The following is a 26173-nucleotide window of genomic DNA, read 5'->3' on the forward strand; positions in this document are numbered from 1 at the left end:
AAATGAAGAGCAAATTTTCTTTAACTTTAGTTATAATTCTATTATAATTACACGATTTTAACATTTACATTTATGAATATATATAATCCAAATCATAAATCTCTACTCGGTAATATCCAACATATTTTAAATTCAATGTAATCCAATATTTCATTGATAGATCGTTAACTGGCTGAGTGGTTAAGGTCGCTGACTTCAAATCACTTGCCCCTCATCGAGCTGGCTTCCGGAAGGTCGTTGGTTCTACCCAGGTGCCCGCTCGTGATGAAATAATGCACGGAGGGGCACCTGGGGTCTTCCTCCACAATCAAAGCTGGAAAGTCGCCATATGACCTAAAACTGTGTCGGTGCGACGTTAAACCAAACAAAGTAAATAAGATAGATCGTCAGCATATCCATCACACTCTGTAACAGGCACTGATCTATAGAGTATGGACAGAAAAATCATAAATAGAATTTATCTATTTATATCCTTTTAGTATGCGTGACCTGACGAAGCTTTCAGATGCCATGGACAGTAAATTAAAGGACAAGGTAATGTCAAAGGTCAAGGACGCCGCTGGCGGCGCCCGACAGATGTCCGCCTCGGACATCAGCAATATGGGTGATATGGTGAAAGACATGAACGTCAGGGAGATGAAAAATTTGGACGCTTCTGCTGTAAGCTTTATTTTACTAGTAACCTGTTCTTGTCGAGTTATTCTGGTCTAAACATCCCCAGTGAACGTTTCTGAAAAAAAATATTTCAATAAAATATGAACCAAGCTTTACGCTAATCAACAGGCACATGTTAAACCTGGACATTTTGTCAATTATGTCCTATAATAGATATATTATTGTTAAGTTATGGGATGATGGCGCTGTCCGGAGTTCATATCTTCTTGAACTATTTTTACAGACTGGAAAGCTCGAGTAACCTAGGTACCTTTTAATTTCTCATACATGTGTATATGATTACATTTGGTTCCCGTTGGATTTCAATGGCACAATTAGGTAGGAACATACAGTAACTTGATTAAATTCTAGTAAAACAATTACTGGGATGGGAGCTGTAAAGTAAAAGGCATAGTTACAGTGTCGGCCGTTCATTCAATAGACAGGTGCCACGAGGCCAGCTAGGGACTATAAAATGTTTAAAAATCACCAGGACTCAAACTATTGATATTTATTGATAGGTTCGAAGCAGTTTGAGTACATTCAGCGACAATGCTAAAGATATGAACCGTGCTCAGAAAATGCAGTTGAGAAAAACTGTGCGAGACAGCGTGGGCGGGGCCGGCAACTGGACATCTGATGACGTTGTCAAGTAAGTTTTGTAAATGATTTTATATTTTGTAAACTTTACAACTATATATTGTCTTGAATTCCATTGTTTGTATTGCGATTAGATATATGAAACAATAGCGCAATTCTTATTTTTTAAAAAGAAAGACATCATTGTACTTGTGAATGAAAAAGGAAATTTAGTAGTATCAGAATCATTCTGTTTAAATATCAATGCTTTGACAATGTTTGTTTAAATCTTCAAACCTATCACAATCATGGAATCATGTAACATTAAGAAAAGTATCCCTATTTTTGGTGAACAGTGCAGCAGCTTTCATTGGACGGGACAGGGACCTTATGAAGAAAATCGACAAAGATGTACTGATATCTGGTATGACAAACCTTAGCAAACAAGACATGGATCCAAAAAGTGTAAGTATTGGTTCCATTTGGGCTTTTTAAGTCATAGAAAAAATTGAAAAGCTTTGATAATGATTCATTTTTAGTTGAATGCTAACATTTTAACCACCTTCAATATGTATTAGCATTGCCCCAACATCAAACCTAAAACGCCTTTTAAAGCTTCTTCAAATCCGTGTCAGTATATATACTTCAGTTGTATCATTTTTTTTGCGTTCAATAACTACTTATAACGCAAAAACAAAAACGTTTAAGTTTGCTGGTACCTTCAGGTTACTTAATTGTTTTCTGATATAAGAATTTATATTTTAGGCACGGACCATGGTGTCAAAGATCAAGGAGTCCGCCGACTACGACGAGCCTCGAGATTTTGACACAAGCAAATTCAAGGAGGTTGGAAATCTGGCTAAAGGTTTCTCACCACGGTTTGTAAAGAACATGACAAATGTTGACTTCGGCTCACTTCTGAGCTCTGGCGATTTGAAGGACATTGACTTTTCAGAAAACGTAAGTATTTTTCCGATCATTGTTACGTTAGTGAGTATATTTCTATACAGATTTGCATTATCAAAAAATAAAAGCTTATCGTTTTAATTTTTATGTAGTTTCTTCTTTATGGATATGTTGACTTTTGATAAATCTGCTTCATGAATGAAAATTATAAACAGACTTTCGGAAATATATCTTTGATTGCTTTCTTAAAAGTAAACTTAAAGACTTTGTATATATTCATTAATCAACATGCTAATTATGGAAGATAATAAAGTCCTTAATTTTGCTCTGAACGATTTGATTGTCTGTGTTGGATGCATATACATATATACCGCATGCACAATAAAATACAACTAAAAAGAAATTTAGTAAACTATGAACTGTTATAATCCTAATTTTATTTGGTTTTCATCGTTTCTTTTTTCAGTCGCGGGTTGTCGTGAAACGAGTACTGTCGGATTCCGGAAAGAGTTCTGTAAGTTAATTCATATTTGATATCTACTGATTTCTATCTCGAAATCAGGTTTTACTACAATTGTATGGCTACTGGCTTATATCGCTCTTCTGGCCAGATTCTGTGCTTTATATTCTATTGCAATTTTATCCAGTTTTACATTTAACTGTACAAAACTCAAACAAATTGCTTGCTACGTTTGTTTGATATTATATTCTCTGTTTCGCCAACGTCAAAAATGTAGTGTGTGTGTGTGTTCGGGTTTAACGTCTTTTTCAACAATTTTTCAGTCATATAAACGACGGCAAAAATGTAGAAGTTTACATACTTTTTAAACATGCTTTAGGACCACAAATCTTTGAACAAGTAAGCGAATCGTATGAAGCTTACAAACATAATTTTGGTATATATTAAATCAAGCATTTTGATTGGTGTAGTCGAGACTTTCACTCATTGATGAACCACTTGTTTATCATTGTGTTCGTACGCCGCGTATTTCAACGTTGCATCAGTGTCAAATAGCATTGATATTAGAAAAACAGCGAGAAAGATGCTTATTTGTCAACGAAACAAACACTTGTTTTTCTTAGTTATTCATACATAAACACAAGAAAAAACTATTTGATCCTGTAAGCGAATGCAGAGTTATATCTGCTTTTTCATTTACAGCTAGATGAGAGTTCTGTAAAATCCTGACAATTATTGTTTAATAAATAAAACGGAAAAACATACAGATTTAAAACAATTAAATATCTAAATAACTGAGACTAGATAAGTAAAAAAGATATCAGGCAGGCAACAGCAAGGACAAACATGCCTTTTAAGGCAGGTTGTTGCCTAATACAGGCTAATTTGCTCTACAAGTAGAGATGGCCACTTACACAGATTAATTCTTTAATAGATCTAATCGGATGTCAACAACAAAAACTTTCAAAGAAAAACATTATCTCAAATAATAAAGATTACCTTTATATTTTCAGCTCGACCAGACAGATCTCAAAAATCTTGGTAAGAATGTAAAAGGTCTTCGTAAGGACGATGTAGACAGCATCAGTGCAGATGAACTTGCAACAGCTCTTGACGACATGAAGGATACGATCAATGAAATCGTTGACGAGATGGACAAAACCACATTAGACAGTATGATTCAAAAGGTAATGTATTTATCAATTTCCGAAGAAACAATGATGGCATACAATTTTCAAAATATTAAAACAACATTGTCGGAGAAAAAAAATAGATACGGACTAACTATCTTGAACTGATTCCTTCCATACCTCATGTTTTTATTTCGATGTAAATGAGATGTGGAACCAAAATTTGTAGTCCTGTTTGGCGCCTATACTGTGTTGGTGCGCCGTTAAACCCAAATAAATAAATAAATAAATAAATAAATAAATCGAATTAGTTCTTTCTGTAAATGAAATGTTCTGCGGTAACTAGATGTAATATGATCACGCGTATTTATTCTTAGGTCAATATTAAAAATTACGTTAGTTTTAGTTACCTTCTTCCCCAACACCACCGCTTCTATATTCCGTTATTTGACATTGCTGGTAACAATGGAACAGAATAGTTTCAGTCAAGAGAAATATCATTTGAAATGTCTGTTACTTTCTAACGACACGATTAAAGCATTGTACCAGAAGCAGTGACTAATAATAGGTTGATTTTATTAATTGTTTCCTTATGTAAAACGTCGGGCCATAGTATGTACTATTGACCGGTCTATAGTTTAATAAAGATTTATTAAAATGAAAACCAAACTTGAGGGAAAAAGCTTTGAAATTTATTTCTGATAACATTGAATAAAATACTGGCTTACTGGTTAATAGTAAAATTTATTTACTTAAAGCAAGTAGTTTTTATCATCAACCGGTAAGCCATTTATTCAGTATAATTTTAATTAAAGAATATCTTCATCTTAAACACGTGTTAAAATATTAGAAGAATTAAAAGAAATATGAAAATGTTTCCACAGGTGGAATCAGCAACTGGTGGACTTGGAGGAAATCTGGAAAAGATGGGAAGTCTGCTGCAGAAAGTCCCTGTCAAGAAACTGAAGGCATTGTCAGATGGAGACTTTGGAGATATGTCAGGTCAGACGGAAAGGAAACTGAACTGCAGTAAAGATACAGTAAGCAATTTTGTGAATTCAAACACTAAACCAGATAGTAACTGATTAAAGTAAATTTTAGACATTTTCTTTTTTGACATTATTTTTTCTTACTAGTTTGATTTACCAGTATGTATTCTTTCTCTTAAATGCTCACCATTATACTTAATGTTTTATTATATGATTACTAAAAAAGTACATATGTTTTGTTATGTCATGTGTTTTTATTTTTTTGGACATTCCTTAGACGGTCTTTTAAATTATTATCTGTAATTCTGATTATTATTTTTAACCTCCCGTTCTCTCACTATTTTCTAACCATCCATATTACTCCTATTTCCGGATTTGTATTTTTATATTATATATGATATTCTGAATAATTTACATTTTCCCACCTAGTTTTATGGATTTTGTTTAATTAATCACAATTCACGGAACATTTGAGTTGTAATATATTTTACATAACTAGGTTCTATACTTGTCATTGATAATTTATTTGATTGTTTCATTTGATCGTTTCGTCCTCTCATATTTTTGTAGCCATCAATCGGCATTCCTGATCTGTAGATTTCTTTTGTTATTTTCCTTAATTTTGTCATTAACATTGTTTTTGTTCTATTTTATTGTACTTCATTCTAATGGTCATCGACTGTCTTCCATTTACGTCTTACAATTCCAGGTTTATCTTACAATATGCATCTTCATTTATTTCAGGGGGTAATGTTCAGTTTCTGTTTCATTTATTGTCTGCTCATGTTTGTTTGATATATCCTTTTGTTCGCAGTCTTGCTTTATAATGCGTCCTTAAAATGTTCCAGTTATAGAACCACTGTTATCTGACTTGTGAATTACATCAGTGTGTGACTTTTTTTATGGTTAGAACTGCGTTCGTCCTTTTGAAATCTTATCCTTCCGTCTTAAGCTCTTTCCGCATGTGAGTTACCATTTTTACTGGTTTACAGTGTCCCGAATTGTACAAGCGTGTTAACAATACCATTGGTCAGCCAGGCATCAAAAACGCTAATTACACGATGACAGTGTTCCGAAACCTTGGAAAAGTCATGTGCGGAATGTCTGTGGACGATCTGAAAATGATACCAGCAACAAAGATGCTAGAGGATATTGCGGGCCACTTGATCAGCTTAGCATGTCTCTCAGACAAACAGGTTAATTTGCGTTTGTTTTTGTTTTGTTTGACGTCACACCAACACAATTATATCATAAGGTGACATTCCAGCTTTTGATGTTATAGAAAGACCCTAGGTGCCCCTCTTGGCACTATTGCTGGCTTAGCGGACACTTGGATAGAACCACCGTCCTTTGTAAGGCAGCTTGATGAATTCCGCACATGGAAGAATTCTACACACCAAGAGAGATTTCAAAGGGCAACTGATTCGTTGTCAGCGAACTTTACCTGTCGGCCACTCAGGGCTCTGCAAACTGGTTATGATTTCAGAATTGCATTACGTAATAATAATCTGATACTGAGTTATAATTATTGTTGTCTGTATATAATATGGTATTATTAAATTAAATTAAATTGTTTCTTTTTTGTATTGATGGTGTGTGTTATGTCAGCGATAATACTGTAAAAGTAAAATTCAGATAGTGTAGTTATTTGAAGAAATAATTTTAAAAGCCGCTGTATGAAACAATGATAAATACAAACTAGATTTGGACTCCGAAAATGTAAGTTACTAAGACCATATTATAATGTTTGTAGTGAAAGGTTTAATGATCTTAAAAATAAATAGTTACGTCATGGATATTTCAAACTGAATAGTTTATATTTTTGACATTTGTCATGAGCTTATGGAACAAAAATGTATGAAGAATTAGTGTTTTACCTATATATTTTAGGAAAGAATTTTGGCCGAGAAGCTGAAGTACCGACTTGGTTTGTTCAGTGGAAATCCGCGCACCGTTGTATCCCAGGATATTAAGAAATTCGGAGGACTGCTTAAACACTTCGAGTGAGTTTTTCCAAACTGCCATGTAATCTTCTCAGTAGTATTGTTAAACTTTTTAACATCGTTCTTGTTAATTAAAGCAAAGTTTGCAATACTTGTTGTGCAGAGCAATGGGTTGATCTAAAATACCTTTAAATATTTTCGATCTCGCTGATACGTTCCGTGATCCGGGCTACCATAGACCTGTTTCAAAACAACACAAGTTTATACACTGATGCAGTCTTTCTAAGTTCTGGATACACTTTATGTTTCTATACAATCTCGTCCATTTCAGGTGTATATTCAAACACAAGCGGAAATTACATTTTAGACATATTTTCTAATTTAATATGAACAATTTAATGTTTATAGCACCGATGATCTAGATAGCCTGGGAAAGAGTGTGTGTGGAGATATTTCACTAGAACTGGGATCTGCTGATCTGTCAAACGTTAAAAGTGACGATCTCAAAAAACTTTCAAAATATGCCCAAGAATGTGTGGTATGTAGTATACGATAGTATTTAATTATATAACCATTTGAATGGAATACTTAATATGTGTATATTTTTCACGAAAAACCAGGCAGCGAATTGCTTGATGAAACAGTAGATTCACAGGCAACTACAGGACAAGTTTTGATATGGCCAACAAGATGACGGAAAAGCTTCACTTTTGCTTCACACAGTATTGTAATTAATGCAGACTTTGCTAAAAGCTGTCAAATGGCTTTGATAAATCAATTTTGAATAGCTAAAAGACTAACGTATCACTTTTGAAAAACTAACAGACTGTCAAATTGCTTTGATGAATCTATTTTGAATTTCTAACAGGCTGTTAAGTGACTTTGAAGAATCAATTTCGAATAGCAAACAGACTGTCAAATGGCTTTGATGAATCTATTTTGAATAGCTAAAAGACTAACGTATCATGTTTGAATAGCTAACAGACTGTCAAATTGCTTTGATGAATCTATTTTGAATTGCTAACAGACTGTCAAACGGCTTTGACGAATCTGTTTCGAATTGCTAGCAGACTGTCAAATGGATTTGAATCAATTTCGAAAAAAGTAATTGGAACATGACGCTTTTAAACAAATTAGTTTCAAGCAAATTTTCTATAAAAATAAATGATACGATATTTTAACTAAGAATTATGTTTTTATCATTTCTTTTAGAATAATACTAAGGATGAATTGAGCAGTGACGATATGACTGCTATGGGTGACCTCGCCTGCGGTTTGAGCACTGACCGAGTCGATGACATTGCCGACGACGCCATGCAAGACGTCGTGAACAATGTGCAGAGCAAATGTGCACAGTTCAGCACCAAAGAGAGGAAAACATGGGCAGATAAATCGATGAAAAAATTAAATGTGTAAGAAAAAAAGTTCTGTGCACAATTTAAACTGATTTTCTTCCATAGATGATAGGTAAACGTTCTTACTGCTTGAGGTCACTGTGTCGTGCTCCTCTGACCAGTACACGCCAATAGATAAGACGCCCAGGTCAGTCGTACACGTCTTGTATGTAGCAGTTGCTCAAAATTTCTATATTTCGTTTGAGCTGATTTTAGGGGATATTAATTTGTAACATTAAAACATTACTATTAAATGCTTTCAAAAGATAAAATATATTCTTTTTATTTTTACTTCCTGTTTTGTTGCGCATAAGTTACTATACTCCCTACATGTTATGTTATTGTTATTACCAGTATCTTTTGCAAATTACGAAACATAAACTTTGCCTTTCATCTCTGTCAATGGAATATGTTAAAACAGAAATTCAATCATGACTTTCTTCGTGCAAGAACTATTCTTGACGTGCACACTAAATTCTTATAAATAAAAAGTATAAAGTAAATAATTAGTATAAATTATAAATGGTTGAATAGATGATTTTTATAGCTTCTACATATGCCTTAACAAGTATTTTGAGATTCCGTTTTTGAAAAAAATTGTACCATAAAACTGTATGAAACGGACTTTAATGAAATATTGTTTTACGACAAAATGTTTCTCTTGAATTCGATTGTTTACCGTTGTTTTTGTTTATTTGTTTCATACTTTCGTTTCTTTACCATTTTCTAGGAAAAAGAGCAAGATAGCGGACGCTGATGAGGTGACCTTGACACAGCTAGGAACCTTTGTGGCCGAACTGGGCTCTTCAGATCTTGACAAAATATCTAACGTAGGTTACTACTGTGTCATGTAGTTAACTTTATTGTCTATTCACTTCTTTTTGTTTTTTCTTCAAGAAACTCAAGGACGAAAAATGTTGATTTTCAGGAAAGGTCGCCTTTGTATACAGTCAAATCGAGTGCCTATTGGTACGGAAAAGTGCCGCCTTTTCTTAACAGCTGAATTTAATAATTGCTACCTGATATATTAGGGTTGCTAGTAGTAGTAATATACATCTGTACATGCTGTTACTTTGTTTGGACCCTAGTACCGTTTTCATTAATACAATGAAACACGTGTTCTCTCTAATCAGGTATCTACTCACACTTTACCAAACGATGTATTTGTTCTTGAACTAGAAGAGTGAAATAGTTTTAATCAGTTTATTTGAATTAGGAATTTAAGCGAATGAACGATGATTTATGCAGAGGAAAAACTTGATTGTCGATGTCTTTAGTTGACCGAAACCCTCACAATAAAAAGAATTGTTGAATCAGTCAAGTTTTCCAAAATGTCTTCTTGACTACGCCTACATTTAGTTGTCTTTCTTACATTTAATATGAACATATTATATATATGATATTAATATCAAAGTACTGGTAACAGGATGTTATGTCAAGCATTGGGTCGGACATCGTCGATGAGTTCAAAGACAAAAAAGAAGAACTTGAGAAACGTGACCAAAAGGGCTTTGGGAATGACGTTAAAGATACAGATCGAAAGGACAGCGATGAAAAAGAGAAGAAAGTGTATGAGAGACTTATCACAGCGTTCAAGGATACCTCAAGGAGGAGGAGAAAACGCTCAGGTAATGTACAGAAATGATAACATGCTGTGTAACAAATTACCCTTTTCTGGTGAAATCACGCATCGCCGTGGTCATTATATCAAAACATCTATATGCATGTGAAATAAGGTTCGAAGAAAGCGTCTTTTATCCGGAAACGAGATCTCATTTGGTCGTCACGTGGTTTTAACGAGATTTCGCACCAGGTACCAGTATTTATTGCAGTTTAAGAGCTGTTTTATTCTATAGATATTTAAGTTGTATGTGATACAGTAGGTCTGCTTAGGGGCGGATGCACATGTAAGCTGCTTTCCTTAAGACATTAAATGCAAACATAATCCCGCTCTCACAGATAAAGACTGTGCCGATGTAAAAAAACGATCAGTAATATCCTCGTAGAAGAATTGCTGAAAGTTATCTATCAAAATTAATTTGCAAAGCTTTTGTTTTGTAAACGAACGGATTTAACTAGGCGGTATTATTTAGTAGGAAAACTTTACTAATTTGGATTTAATTTTGAGTGTATTTTTCTTGTAATAACTGCGAAGACACCCTAAACATATTTCGATATGCCAAATCGTATTAGACAAAATATAGAAACTACAAAATCTTATTTTTATTGACGTCAGTTCTTCCATTTACTGCAGTGTCATCATTATCATGTGACGACATGCAATTATTGGGCTCTGGCGTCACTGCTTTAACCACTAGCGAGATTGAGGCTATGGCAGACTCGGATTTCCTAGACTGTGCCAGTTTTCTAGGAGGATATTCTACATGGAGTACCGACCAGCTGTCGTCTCTCCTTACTGTTGCAACACGTGCTGGGGTAAGCTAATTCTTACGACCCAACCATAAAAGTGGTTGTAAGGGCACCAAGACATTTTCCATTCCTTGTGGGATTTCAAAAAATAATCTGCTGCTTTTAAGATCCCCACCTCTAACTCAAAGATCAAACTGATAGAGGTTAAATATTAACGGTTATATTATCACCGTTATAGAACTTCTTTAAGCATAGACATAATATTCAAATTATATCTCTTGTTTATAATATTCAAATTATATCCCTTGTTTTGAATAATTAGACAATGAGTCGTTGAATTTTTTGTGCTTGGTAAAAACTTAAACGGTTTATATATTATTACTGCATTACAGTTTTTCAAAAAGGATTATATATTAGCAAAGCTGTTACTATTTTGCAGACATTTAGTACCGCCACTGGGTGGTCGGCCGATCAAGTTACCGACGCCGGCATAATCACTCAAGGTCTCACTTACTCCGAGATCGAGTCTCTCACTGATCTCACTTTGGATGCCATGTCTTCCATTGGACAGCACGAGGGTTGGAGCGAAACACAGGTAAAAGAATAATTGTTTTAGATAATTCTTATACAGCACCGCAAAACCAGAAACTCTATATTTATAGTAGCTAGTAACATTAATTATATACAGTAATAACAACCTGAAAGGTTATCAGCGATCCATATGACACTGATAATTTGAAAACGGGCTTAAAATCTCCGGTAACAAAAGAAGATACCAACATTGAACAATGACTTCTGTTTCCAGCTTGGATCCGGATTTTCTCGTTGGTTAGATTTGAACAAGGGAAATGACGCCTCTGCTGTGACGTCAAGTGAACTTATTGCACTAGGACATTTTGCTTGTGGTGCGACGACCAGCCATATCGGAAGTATGTCTAGTACCGAATACAGGTAACAAAGTTTTATAGCTTGCCACTTTTTTAAAATCTTTAATGAAACCACACTGGCTGAATCGAATATTAATAACAATACATCAGCCGTTACTTATCTGAAATGATTAATTTAAGAAGAACAACCACTTTAAATGTTTTGGGTATTCATTCATGTCTTATATACTAGTAAAGTAACAATTCTTGTGAAGGGATATTTACTGGGAGTTTACTTTAGTTGAATGTCAACCCTTGTATATTTCAACAGCTTTGCAGCAAGCTATATAGGAGCGCTAACAAGTTGTACAGAGAGCCAGCTAGAAGCTTTTGCCGACCTCGCAGAGACAGCTTTCGGTTCAATCTCCTCCTGGGATACGTCCGTGGTCTCTACTGTCGGAGCTGTGATTGGTGGTCTCACATCCAATGAAATAAGCACACTTACAACCTCCCAGATTGCCGCCATTGACCCTACAAGTATTGCTCAGATACCATCAACATCATTTGTCGGATTTACTGTGGACCAGATCTCAAGTTTCAGCGTTGCGCAAGCACAGTCCACAACTTCAGACCAGCAGTCCGGCCTCTCAACGGCAAAACTTGATGCACTTGTAGCTGCCGGTGGTACCGTGGAGTCTTCAGCTGTGGCGATCCAGACTCCTTTACTTGTTTTACTGCTTGCTGCTCTTCTGTCAATAGTTTTTAATTTCTAAGTTGAACACAATATTTTATTTCCACTTTCGTTAAATTTATTTATATTTTATCTAAATTTTGTTTTTGTGTTGAATAGCAAAATCTAAAATGGACGATGACTTTACAGGAAAATGTGTGAACTTTTAAGAAAGGTACATATAATAGCGGAATTTTCAGTAAATAAACAACAATAATGGTACTGACTTAGTTATTTGTGTTACTTTGATTTTTTGACGTTTGGTTTAAGGGTTACGTTATTTTCTGTTTCTTTCACTTTTGCATCAAGCAGTTTAAATTTCGCAAATTTGCCAGAAAATGTGTCTTTACTACTAAGCAAAAGTTCGTCTCGAATGTAATTTATTGAATTGACTAATAAAGTATGACAGACGAAGGCCTTGTTGATACATTATACTGGATACGCAAAACTTACTTTACCTTTAGTTAAATGCAAAAGGTTTCATAAAAATTGTTGCATCATCCTACATAGAATACAAAAAATATATATGCGGTGAAGCAGCGCAACTGCAAATCGCTGGTTGGAAGAAAAGGAAAGGTAATTTTAATACTAGTTTTAACAACTAGTATCAATGCATCTATTTTGTAAATATTTACAACGAAGCTCTTCAATTTATCGCTCCACGAAATGATTTTTTTTTTAATTAGTGGTTCTTTTCGGTAAACAGAATTAATTTATCTCTGTTTTGGATGATAATAGTTTGAAAATTTTCGGAAAAGGTAAAGAAATTTCATGTCAGACTATAATTTAAGTTTTATCATACTGTATTGTAATTAAGATGCATACATTTTATGTAAGCTACTTTTATACGCAAAGCATTATTCATATTGTTATAAAATTTGTTTCGAAACTCCCGTCATGTTTATGTTACGTGCATATCTGTAAGTTTCATATCTGCAAGGACGGTAAAAAGTAAAAATGGAATTATCATGTGTAGTGTAGGTTACAACGACAGTTGATTCATATTTTGATTGATAAAAAGTTTTACTAGAATTATACTATAAAGATACTACTAAAAGCAAAGCCGGACCTTTATTTTTCCGCGAGGAAGCCTCCAAGCTGACTTGCCGCAGGTTGGTGGTTCTACCCAGGTACCAGCCCAGCTCGTTTACCTTCACCATTAAAGCTCGAAGGTCGCCATATAAGTTAATTTTGTTGATGATACTAATAATCGAACAAGAAGGAAAAACAATAATAACAACTACAACAGTAAATCTGTCTTGAGTTTTTGAATACCGACATGCGGCATGTTATATTGATCGAGCTATTCGGCCAGTCCCGCATGTATACGGAATAGACGCTCGCGCAAATACCCCGATTGAAGAGACTACAAATCTGGTTAAATCGATACCGGGCGAAATTAGGGTACACAATCGAGCCAAATTATTTATTTTCAAGATAAAACTCTGATTACAAATTTAATGAGAAAATGTTCTCGTGTCCTAGACCATGTTTTCTTTGCTGCTGAAAAAATGCGTAAAAGGCTGACTTCTTTCGCAATTATTAATGCATTCTTGCAATTACTTATACGAAGAACCAAGTATATATAAATGGTATTGCTTTTACCAGAGACCCTATTTGATAGTTGTGTGTTCTACAGATATTAAATTATCATACAATATGCGGCATCGAGCCCAGTGCTGTGAGGAGCAAGTGATTCTGCCATCTTAACCACTCGGAAATGACGGTCTATGTGAATTTTTTTTATTTTACTACTCCAATATATTTGTGTCTTTATCTAAATACTAAAGTCGTAGTACAGTTCCGAAAAAAACAACAACAAAAAAACAAACAAAAAAAAAAACAACAACAAAAAAAAAAAAACAGCGCTCATGAGAAATAAGGGTCCATAGATTGTGTTACTTGCCAGTCTATAGTAATTTGGTCTTAGGGCAATTGTTTTGACTATTAACTGGGAATCTATTTAATAAGTATATGATGTTTTTACTGCAGTGAGATGACTAAAAATCAAAACAGAATATATTTTATAAATATTTTAAACTATTTCATCAGCGCACAATCAGGCACTGACAATAAAAGTCCATTTTTTTCAGTTTAGAGTCACCTCGACACAATTTAGGCATATGGCGACTTTTTCAACATTTCATGTTGGAGGAAGACTTCAGATGCTTCTTCTGGCATCGTTTCGGGCACCTACGTTTTTCATAAACCAACTGGATTCCTCACATGGAGAATTCTACACCCAATATGAGGCTTGACCCCCACACTATGAGGGACAAGTAACTTTAACCACTCGGCCATGGAGGTCCCCGATAGGTCCATGAAAGGTCAAATGTATGCCCAATGTTAGATATGAACCACATGATATTTCTTTTTGTGAATAAAAAATAAACATTGTCCCAAGTCCCGAGTGTGAAAGCATGAGGGGTTAATTTTGATCGTCTAAATCTTGCATTTTTTCTTTATTTTTGTTTTGTTTTTTGTTTTGATGTAACAGAATAATCTTTCAAAAATATCGAGATAATGAAAACTCGAAAAATGAAACTGTAAACAGAATTTGTGCGTGTAATCCCCGTTAAGGTAATTTTCACGAAGTGCGATTCCTATACTTCACGGAACCACTATAAAAATGTACATGTATGACGGAATTGTTGGATATCTCGAGTTTTCGTTATTTCGACTTTTTTTTCAAGGTCCCGAAGACTTCGAGATAACGAATGTCGACTGTATATAAATTATATGCTTAATTTTTAACCGTATAGACGTATGCATGTTTAGTTTTTGCAAATATTCCTGTGTTTATCTATTTACTGTAATTAATTGTTAACTGTTAATTTTAATATCTTCAATCACTCATTGTATCCACTCTCGCTGTATTTGAATGCATGCATTTGTATGTGTAAAGCTATGCATGACGATGAACCACCGTGATCAAGCTAGTGTATATGAATAAACTTATGTTCTGTTCTAATATAAATGTACCGGTCTAATGGTGGCTGGTTACGAACCTTAATGAAGTAAGTTTTGCTTTTCTGTCACGTTTCACGCGTACAAAGCAAATACTTCTCATACATCAGGTGTCTATGAACATTCTCGCCTTTGTTTAGATTTTGCAAAGAAAAGTTATACATTTTGTTCACAACTTTGGAGGACGTGATACCTTTCATGACAGACTGACTTCACGCCAAGAGTTTAAAGACAAACAGTTTATTTTCCTCCTAGTTTTTTTCTTTTTCTTGTCAAAAAAGACTCAGTGTGTATTTCCGGCCGCTACATTATCTCAACAACATAGCCATCATACACGTCCTAAATCAACTTCCTGTAATCACCAAAGGACTGAGGTCTTTAAAGTATAGAATTTGTGCAATCGTTTAAGTAGACAGTCCAGCGATAGAAGTACAAAATATAACAAAATGCACTCTGTAGTTACTTCATTACATTTCTTATCACAACTCTTCACATTTTTAGGGGGGATTTGATTGAATATCCTTGAAAATTAGGATTTCTTTAAATTATGACTGAACAAATTTTTATCATAAAAAGATTGTCTTTACAATTTAATTCGGTTCTCACGTCTCTTCTTTTGTTTTGCACGGACGGATGTAAAACTGTAATGTTCACCCTTTGGTCGAGAAACTTTATTATAATTGAACGAAATAAATACACAAAGAAAACAACTATACCTATGTTTACAGATTATTTTCTATTTATTTAAAGGGCAAAATTCCACATTTTGTTAATCATAAGGAATCACGATAATGCATAACATCCCTCTAATATCGTTTTCCAAGCATTATTTGGGACAGAGTAGGTCGTTCATATTCCTTGTGATAGTATTTATAAATATACAAACATGCCTTCACTTTAAAAACTCCGGCCTTGAACATGTAATACTACATTTGAACCATCAGGACGGTCGACTGAAAATATACAAATTCCCTTACAATACTGCTGTGTGATAAGAAAGGAGTGTTTCCATAATAATTTAATTCTGCATTTTTTATCAAGCAATTTTATACAAATACAATGTTGACTGTCTGGAAATGAATTTACTTTTAGATATAATTCTTATTCCAAATCAAGCGAGAAGATCTTCAAGTTGTTTTAGCCGACGATTTCTTGGTCTCTGAAAAAGTCAAAGAATGGTTCATTAACTTATTACATGAATTCTGGTAGAATAACTGGCATGAATATAGTTATTTAAAATTCGTATGTTTTTTAAGCGGTTCAGTAGTTTGTAATAACATTTTGTAAACAAAAAGTGGTAGCCATAACTTACGACAATGCTTTCTCGCATACATATTTCTGGACATAATGGCATGGTCTGTCATTCCAAAGTCCGTTTTTATCCATTTCAAGACAGTTTTCGTCATGCGCAGAATTATTTGGTTCGGTAGGACGCCATTTTGTGTACGTCATATCCGAGTGGGAATTTATCCATATCCATTCGCCTTCAGTTGATAAGTCGGTTCCACCAAGCCATACGTTCAAGTTATCTTAAGAACGAAAAAAGATACATAAAATAATTATGTACCAGACACAAACGTCCCTACAAAATAACAGTCGGAACAAACGTTTTATGTTATTATTCCTCACATTTTATTAAAGCAACGGAAATGCTTATTTTAAGTATTGAGTTAGACTTTTTACACGTTTTATGCAAAATTAGCGTTAACATATCTGTACCAGTATCGATAGTATCCTCAACACGCTCGCCTCGGGATTCTATAGATGTGATACCTCCCAACAAAAATTCCGTCATCTACTACTAACTATGTGTACTGGTTATTTGACAATGTAGAAGTACATGTATACTAAATAACACGAAACGTTTATGAATGTAAGCATTGCCTCTACTGTCACATTATATTCTTTGTGCATTAACTTTGGGTCTGCAAACTCGGCAACAATACATCACGCTTGCATGCATGAACACACGCGTATGGCTTACCAGTTATCAGCCCATGGATAAATGTATTTTCTCTTTCATCTCCGATCTCCGCTAAATATGCTTTGTCGAGTTCACAAACGTTCTGAAATTAAAATTCAAGCAAATATACTGTAATATTATATACCCTTCTCAAATGCGCTCATTTGATTGGTCGAAATGAGTGCACGCGCGGGTCCGCAAAAAGCGATATTGACCTGTAAAAGTGATAATGACTCTTGTGATATCACTTTTTCTTATGTGTATGAAATATCGGCCAATCAAATGAATATATTTGAGAAGGGCATATAATATAACAATTATAGACTTATGTTTCGGTCAATATGTGTTTTTACGGACCTGTAAAAATGATATTGACCTGCGTCCTCGGTCTATATCATTTTTACAGGTCCGTAAAAGCACATATTGACCTCAACTTAAGTCAATAACTGTATAATAATATGTTGCTGCTACGATAAGTGACAGGCAGGACAGACTATAGCAGAACCGATTTACTATAGAACTATTTTGTGACAGAGTAAATAGTAAATGAATGTCAGCTTATCGTTCAGCCGCCAACAAACATTGCAGAAAGTTGCCATGTAAACTTAAATTCTTACAATAAAAATCATACTCGAATATGTTTGACATATCAGTCACGATATTCACGCACATTGTGAAAAACAATGGCAAAACGAATGAAAAATAAAACAAAAGCGTCTTCATTAAGATCCTGTAGGGAGGGGACAATTTCAACAATAGTTTTTCCATTCTCTCCTTGGAGAATACGTGACAACGTTCATACCCTTCTTGTTTTGCTTTCCCTTTTACTGAGAGTATCTCAAAACAAAATGCCAAAAGTCGCAGCATGGATTTCCGATTGCTTCATTTACTAATTGAACTAACCATTCACATCTTAATTCAACTTCCTGTAATTTCTAAACGCCTAAAAGTGCTGTCGTTGTCTTTGAATCCGGGAATGGGTGTAATTTGTGATGCTATTTTTTTTATATGTTTACAAGTCAACATTCAAGTTTGCTAACTAATTTATTCATTGCGACGCGTGTAATATTGTTTAAGGCAACAAATAAAATGTTGAGAGCATTCTTGATTTATGAATCTGAGAATGCTATTATTTTGTTTGGATACATTTTTTGTTCACAAAGGACTAATAGACTTCATTAATTGCTAAAAGAAACGTGCCAAGAAAAATGTTTGGGTCATCTTGCCAATTTAAAGAAGAAACCCTATAAGAATAGATAACTTTTCCATATTCCAAGTCATATTTGCCAAGTCTAATATTCCTGGTACATATTTTTAAAGATTCATATCTACGTATTTAAAAGCACTGACCTCCAGCTTTTGGATATTTCTTTAGAATTGAAGTTTGGCCATGTTATGAACATTAGAACATAAGTTTTTGTTAAAAAGCCCAATCGAGATAAAAAATATGCCCGAGTCCGGAATCGCATCCGGACCGCCTCGGTAATAAAAACTTTCCCGCGTTTTCAACCCATACACCACGGAGGAATACGTTCCTAACGACCGTTAAATATAAAGATTTATAACAAAGGCAGTTTACCTATGGTACCCCGTTACAAACGCCCAATTTTGATTGGAAAAAATAGTAAAAACAAACTTATACTTATGTGTTTCCAAAACATATAATCTGTCAGTAACTACGTTTTAAAGCCTTTTTAAGAAATATAAGGAACAATTTCTTGACATCTAAAAAAACATTTCTTTTGTTGTCGTACGACCTGGAGGTCAGTGCCATTAAATAAGTTCCACATTCAATAACATTAGAGAATTTTTATATTTTCTTTTTTCATTTTTTCATTTGAACGGGACAATCGCCTATATTAACAACTGTGTCTACTTTTAATGACAATTGACGTGAAATGAATAAGGACTTACTTGAAAAATCACTGTTACACCTAAAAATGGTAGCAACGCATTTTGGTAGTCACTACCAAATTCGGCCGAGTTTTGGAAGTCACCTCCAAAATGCTTAACACTCACACAATTTGGTGGTTTACAAAAATACAGTACCAAAATGCGTTGGATATGTACACATCCAACGCAAAACGGTATTAATAATAATCTCATGATTTACAAAAAGTATATTTAGTGACAAATGGACAATATTATTTCAAAAAGAGTCTTGATGGAACTTTGTCGCTCATCCGACTTTTACCTTTTGACCTTGAAAATATAAAGGCCCTATATTCAGACAAGCAGGACCATTAGAACACACGTGAGAGAGGTCAATGCAACTCTAGCTTTGACATACATCGAGAGATATTGAAATAACTTGGCACAACTGTTCACCACAATTATTTGATGGGTCGTTCGCATGGCCCTGGGACAGCTTTCACAAACGCCCTTAAGTAAGTATATAATGTTTGAGATTAAAATTCAGGAAATTCACTAGCACATTAAAACAACAAAACAATACAATACAATGTTACTGCATAGGAAGCGTCGTTTAAAGCCCCTTTCGTTCGCTCAAGAATCTACATTTTGGTTGTTTTTATACGAAAACTCTATAGGAACTCCCCCCACCCCCACCACCCCACGCCAATTTTTATAGGAGACATTCCCTCCTTTTATTTCTCTCTTTTGTGCGTAATGTAAAAATGAGCACAGCCCCTGATGTAGAAAACTACCAAAATACGTTCCATTCCATGATCCTTAACACATCATTTGTACCCTTGCAACGCATTTTGTCGCTACCAAACTTCGGTCGAATTTTGGTAGTGACTACCAAAATGCGTTGCTACCATTTTTAGGTGTAACATCGCTGTTTGACGTCGGTTGTATTATAAATGTAAAACATGTCATATTCTGGTGTTATTTACAATCAAGGAGACGCTATGCCTAATAACTACAGCCTTACTTATCCCTCCTATCCTCGTTATTTAAGTTCCATTTCCGTCATAGCAATGTTAATTTAACGACAGTCATTCCAAAACGATTGACTTGTCTTTAAATGTGTTTTAAAGAATGTCATAGAGCCAAAAGTTCATGCCTGTTGGGTTGTAAACATTGCGATGTACTAACAGTCGATCATTATAACTGTAAATAGGTCAGAAGTTGCGAAATCGTTTTTTTTAGCAGTAAAAAAATGATAGCTCTTGGGAGTATAAAATAGGATAAAACCAAAACATTTTTTATTTCATTTTCAAAATGTCGTATAAAAGAAAAATAAATGAAACCCAAGGCTTCCATACTAGGCGATTTATTTAGGCAATGAAAAGACTAATTTTATAAAAGGCGATTTTTTGTCATTTATTCTAATACTTTTAAGATTTTCTTTAATATAAACAAAAACGTGTTTATTTGCCAAGAAACCCACAGACTAAAATATATTTCCATTCTAACACGTTCGATAATAATTTGGAATCTTTTTTTAGGCGGAATAGCCAAAATTAGATTAATATCTAAATGGAATCTTTTTTTAGGCGGAATAGCCAAAATTAGGTTAATATCTAATCGAAAAATCTTTCTTTTCGTTTAGATGCGTCGTAATTTATAACTCAGGCCTTCGGCGTTCGTGATTAGATTACTACGCATCTAAACTCAAAACCGTGTTTTATTTGGCAACAAAGCACACAAAAATAAAATCTATTTCCCAACCGGTATCTGCTTAAACATACCATTCATTGTTCCGCAACCTAAACATACCTTGGCATTTATCCAAGTTTCTGTGTCCGACCGGAGTCTGTAACAGGACGTATCGTGATGTATCCAACCATTAGGACACTGGCCATATACAACACTTACTGTGTGTGGAAAATAAACCTATATGCAATTACATGTATCTGCATTTACAATAAAAAGTGTACAATGTAAACTGAAAAGCAGTTTTTGTGTCCGGTTTTTATTCTGTAATTTTAAATATTCTTGACATTGTGTAAGTTACTGTACTATTCTTGTATCACGGCGTCAACGAACTGCTGAAGTTTAAAATTTGAAACAGTACACCAACACAAGTACTAGTAATATTTAAACACTTATAAGATGTATGTTAAAACATGTTTACCAACGTAAACAGAAATAATCCAAAGTTTCATCATTATCTTAAAACTGACTGTCCTGTTGACTCTGTCTGACTTTGTCACCCCTTAGGAAGATAACAGACGTTAAAGATAAGGTTGAAAAGTAATATGATAATGTCTGTTTAAATCGTTCTTTTGTCCACTTTTGCTTTGTTTGAGTTTGCTGTTCTAACATTGCTCGATTTGTATCCCAGATGGGCGAGGAAGGAACATCATGAATGTATGTCTGTGAAAAAAAACCAATGGTTGAAGCGCGGACCGATGATTTCAAAATAATACCAAATGACGTCAGATTCACCACTTATCAAAGCAAAATTTATATCAGTATTTTTAATTGGCATATAAGAATGAAAATACATATTTTTTTTTTTTTTTTTATCTTCCGATTTATCATGGTTCATCGTTCATGTAACCATTTCGGTTTGTGTAATCGCGATTCAGTTCCCCTCTGACCCGTGGAAATTAGACAAAAAACAAAAAAAGTAACCACACACGAAATAACAACAACAAAACGAAACCAAGCAAAACACGCAAACACCCTGATCAATTGATAATATTTGTATGCAGCGCAATTACAAAATCAATACGTTTTTATTTTTATATCTCATTAATGAAATACTAATTCGTTATATCGAAAACTTATATCGTAATAACGATATCCTATTTCTTTAAAACGAAATCGTACTAGTAAGTTGTTATTTAAGAAATGAAATTATTTTTTTCGGTGTTCATGCGAAATGAACGACAGAATAGGATCGGCAAATCCATGAATCACGCTAGCCTTAGGAAATAGCTAACGTGCCAGCGTCCCTAATATTGACGGAGGGAGAGTTCCAAAGCCCAAGAAAAGTGAACGAAAAGTTCCGACTGTGTGCACTCTTCTATCATATCCTTAACACAGCATCGGGACTCAATGTAGAACTTTTTAGGCGTGGGTCAGAACTTTGTACTGTACCCTATAATTCACAGGTAATCAATGATTAACTTCTTTAATTACGATGGTACTGTGACTGTTGTGGGACAAGCTAGTCACGTTATGACACTCGGTATTTCCGTGCGGTAACGTGTTCTTGTATTATTAATTTATGCACGTTATGACTTGAAAATCGATTAAATAATTAACGTTTATAAGCCCGTCTACTTAGCTCAATAGTGAGAGCTCAGATCTACGGATCGCGCGGTCGTGAGTTTGAATTCCTGGCGAGGCGTATGTTCTCCATGACGATTTGATAAATGACATTCTGTCTGAAATCATTCATTCGTCCTCTACCTGAGTCATGTGGAGAAGTTGATGGTTAATTGCGGAGAACATGCTAGTACTGGTCACTGTATAGGTTAACGGTCCACCTTACTGTTGAAAAAGCCACTGATTTAAAAACCAAACAAACAAATTAAATGTGCATTACCTCTTAATACTTACATTAAAACCTATACATCATCTGAAGTAGACTGGTTATGTTTTCCTGTGATCAAACTCGTAACCACCATAATTCTTTTAGTAATCACCCTGTTGGGCAAACCAGGCGAGATGGTGCTAAGGTCAGCACCAGTATGAACATAGTTTGTCAAATTGTGATATCTCGATGAAATTGTGCAATCCAAAAATTTGTTTAAATAACAAATAATCCTTCAAGAATAATGAAATGTCATTAGTTTTCTAATATTTCCAGAGAAAACTAACAACCAGACAAATTTAAAGATAACTTTAAAAAAAGATGAAACCAAAAATAAATCGCGGATAGGACACCACAGATCTATATGACATCTATATTTTATAAGTACGAAATCAAACAATTAGGTTATTACAGTGGATACATTTTATAATGCATGTACAGAATCAGTAACAATTTGAACTTTTGAAGGACAAACAAGGCTAGATACTTTGAGGTTGACAAAAAGAAAAAATATGAAAGAAAATGTTATAGCTTAGGTTAAAGGTTCAACTTGCCGTTCCACTTTACGTATCAAAACACATATTTAATATCAGTTGATATTGGCAGTAGGAAATTGGATATCAGGCTGTATATTATTCAGTCTTGGTGTGATTATTCCAGCATAATCAATTTCCCAGACAGCAGAAGAAATGTTCCTGACAAAAAATGGACACAAGACACGTAAGGCATCAGTTAGAAGCAGCAGTTTCTTTGATATTGTAATTACGAACAAGATAGACATTTTTTTTCAGCTGTCAACACAAAGCAAAACAAACGCATCAATCATTTCATAGTTTCGCTACAGTACCAGTTAGTAACAGGTTCCACGAAACATCTCGACGCCATGGCTGAAACCTATATTCTACAAATAAAAATACTAAAATATTGGCGATAGGACCAAGGAACCATGTCAAACTTCGGCGATGAGTGGGTGGTCTGGTTTTCTGCATGTTGCTCTGGTTGCGTTTGACGTGCCAAAGCTTCCAGGGACTCTACATTTATCGTTTTGACTCCGAAATAAATTCGTAACAATTGTGCATATGATGACTTAAAAAGCTACAATACATCTATTAATATCGGTATCATACATGTTCAATTTAGAGATATCAGAATTAAATTATGTAAAACTGTATGCATATTTGTTATTGTTGAAACATTAATTGAAATTAAAGTATTTTTATTTTTTCCACGTTACATCATTTAGGTTCAGTTACGGCAAACACAGATAAATATATTGCATTATAAATATGTTTTCATGTGACGATATTTTGAACTGAAAATAAACAAATAGATCTACGTGTCTTCTTTGAAATCTGTAGCAGGTTAGTTATGTCATGTTAAATGAAAAAGCCTTCAAAGAAAACTATGTTTGCGGTGTATGAAAATATGATGTAGATGTATTATTCTTTTTGTTTTTTTGAACGGCGAAATAAAGGTAATTCAGGGAAATGGTCCACTGAGAATGCCATTACACTGCACATATTGTTTAGGTCCTAATATATTGTTTTTCAATTTATTTTGATGTATGCTCGTTTAAAGCCATAGGAGATGGCAAAGGATTTTGCAATATTTGCACACGATAGTCCCATTGGGACGAAAACTGATAATTTAAAAGGCTCAGTCAAACCGCACCTGCAACATATTTATTTATATCGTGTTGGGCGACCAGTGGGTTCCACTTTTTTATTTTATTATCACAGCAGCGTTGTTTGTGCCGTGTAGCGGCCGTAAAAAGTCTCCCCGTACCTTCAATCAGAGCTGTAATATTTCGATCTCTTCAGATCGTTCAGCATGACATTTATGTTGTGTTAGTGTTCTGTTTAACTTTTCAGATTAAACATTTCGGATTGGGCGGTTCCAATACTCGCACTTTAAACTTTGGGTATTGTTTATTCACCCCTTGGATATGGTGCCCGTTTTTTAATTTTTTCTTCTGGCAGTTTCTGTGATATGCAGGCTCCATAACTACAGATATTCAGTTTCTCCTCTCTTTACAGTTTGGTTTAGTTCTGCCCATTGTTTTCTCGTTTAGGGCAAAGCCTTTATTTTATCTAGGGACCATACGCTGCTTTTCATGGAATTGCACTCTGTGCATCATTGAAGGTTCCATGTGCACCGTCGTATGAATACATAAATTATATTGTTTTACTTATAACATGTGTAAATGTTGAGTTCTGCTCAACCCGGGGCGAGAGGGCGTGGACGGTAGCTTGCATTTCCACTACCGTCCATGAACAGGCTCAATCAAACCGAGTCTGCAACACTTCCATTTATATAGAGTTGGGCGACCTGTGGGTTTCTACTTTTTTATTTTACGTTACTATCAAAATAAGACCATTATTCGCATCATTTCCTGTTTTTATACATATAAACGTTTAAAAACATATAGATATTCTTCGATATCATTTCAACGCGCCACTGGATTGAGAATGTAAAACGCTAGGTCAAAGTTTACCACATTAGACATCTAAGAATTACGTTTAAGAGGAAAAATGATTAATGGACAAATTAGTGTAATGTGCATGGGGAATAGGACAAATATTATCTGTTGAAACACAAATGACATTCAATATTTTTCTACATTACGATCAGGAAATGGCTTTGGTAATATCTAGGCCCACTGGCTTCTTGCTTTTACTTCATGCTTTTGTATCCAGTATTGTAAAGAATAACAAATAATTAATTCACAAAATATGTAAGAGAACTCTTCAAAAGTAGACAGGCCACGATGTAGGGTTAGAATTGAATCATTTACGAGCACCTCCGGTTTCGCAGTTTCATTTCCTGACTATGCGTGTGGATATTAAAGCATATTTTGCAACAGAGCACAGAAAAAAATCTGATTATTAATGGAAACGATTTGCTTTGCTAGATTCAAATTCAATATTAGATCAAATGATTTGAATAAGTCATACTGCGACGGTAAAACGTAACGTTATTGTCAATTTAGACGAAAACAGATAACACATTTTCTTGCATTACTGTATAACCATTCATCATATTTCTGAACCCTCTGATTACTATCCTTTGATTCAGAAAAGTATTTATAATCGGTTTTGGAGAGTTATCGATAATTTAGGAGGATGGAATTTACTACCTTACCAGAAAAAGAACTAGCGCAGCATAAGAATGTTGTGTACTGTAAACGTGAAATAATGCCTGAATGTATGTTATCATTTACAAAAGGATTATCCAAAGCCTATTGGACAACCATATATGAGCCATAAATGGGAGTAATTTGTATGCTTGTGTCTGTGTCAGTTTGTATGTCAGTCCTTCTGTATGTCTGTCAACAATAATAACAACATTTGGTTAAAGCTGATTACAATATATATGTTCCTTACAGCAGGGGATGTTCGTTGCTTGGCAAATGTTTTTTTAGCTAAAATGTGCCATATAGTATAATGTTTTCCAGTTTATTGCTGGAAAACATCACGAAGCCGAAATGAGTACATAAAGTATTATTTTAATCTATATAATTATTATTCTATTTTCCCCATAAGGATTTCAAAGCGTAATGCTTTTGCTTTGATGTTATTTCTGAAATTAAAAATGTTTATAAAGAAAATACATGTTGCATTTGTACAAGGAAAATCAAGTGCAAAATATATTCCTTGCTTTGATTAAAAGATTTTGAACAGGTGTTTTATATTTATCAAACATTCAGAGGAATCATTTAGGATTCCTTGAAACTAAGACATTTCACACATTTTTATGGAGATAATACTTGT

General features: G+C 34.4%; 3 protein-coding genes across 3 annotated transcripts; 2 read left to right on the forward strand and 1 right to left on the reverse strand.

The window, feature by feature from the left end:
• The first annotated feature begins 480 nt into the window (after window positions 1-480).
• LOC123562302 (uncharacterized) lies at window positions 481-2321 on the forward strand. Its single transcript, XM_053526749.1, has 5 exons — window positions 481-660; window positions 1176-1306; window positions 1590-1698; window positions 1999-2193; window positions 2292-2321. Exons 1-5 carry the CDS (start codon window positions 481-483, stop codon window positions 2319-2321), a joined length of 645 nt encoding a protein of 214 aa, XP_053382724.1.
• Window positions 2322-4595: 2274 nt separating this feature from the next.
• On the forward strand, window positions 4596-12206 carry LOC123562303 (uncharacterized). Its single transcript, XM_045354944.2, has 11 exons — window positions 4596-4769; window positions 5711-5914; window positions 6609-6721; window positions 7070-7199; window positions 7874-8073; window positions 8786-8885; window positions 9482-9683; window positions 10310-10491; window positions 10865-11020; window positions 11231-11376; window positions 11623-12206. Exons 1-11 carry the CDS (start codon window positions 4596-4598, stop codon window positions 12062-12064), a joined length of 2049 nt encoding a protein of 682 aa, XP_045210879.2. The 3' UTR covers window positions 12065-12206.
• A 3785-nt stretch (window positions 12207-15991) lies between these two features.
• Window positions 15992-21120, reverse strand: LOC123562849 (perlucin-like). Its single transcript, XM_045355445.2, has 5 exons — window positions 20994-21120; window positions 20636-20733; window positions 16973-17054; window positions 16301-16517; window positions 15992-16147 (listed from the first exon to the last, which is right to left on the reverse strand). The coding sequence occupies exons 1-5, from the start codon at window positions 21025-21027 to the stop codon at window positions 16126-16128; spliced, it is 453 nt and encodes a 150-aa protein (XP_045211380.1). The 5' UTR covers window positions 21028-21120; the 3' UTR covers window positions 15992-16125.
• Between the last annotated feature and the right edge of the window lie 5053 nt (window positions 21121-26173).

This window comes from Mercenaria mercenaria, chromosome 2 (assembly GCF_021730395.1).
Source record: "Mercenaria mercenaria strain notata chromosome 2, MADL_Memer_1, whole genome shotgun sequence".
Taxonomy (NCBI): Eukaryota; Metazoa; Mollusca; class Bivalvia; order Venerida; family Veneridae; genus Mercenaria; species Mercenaria mercenaria.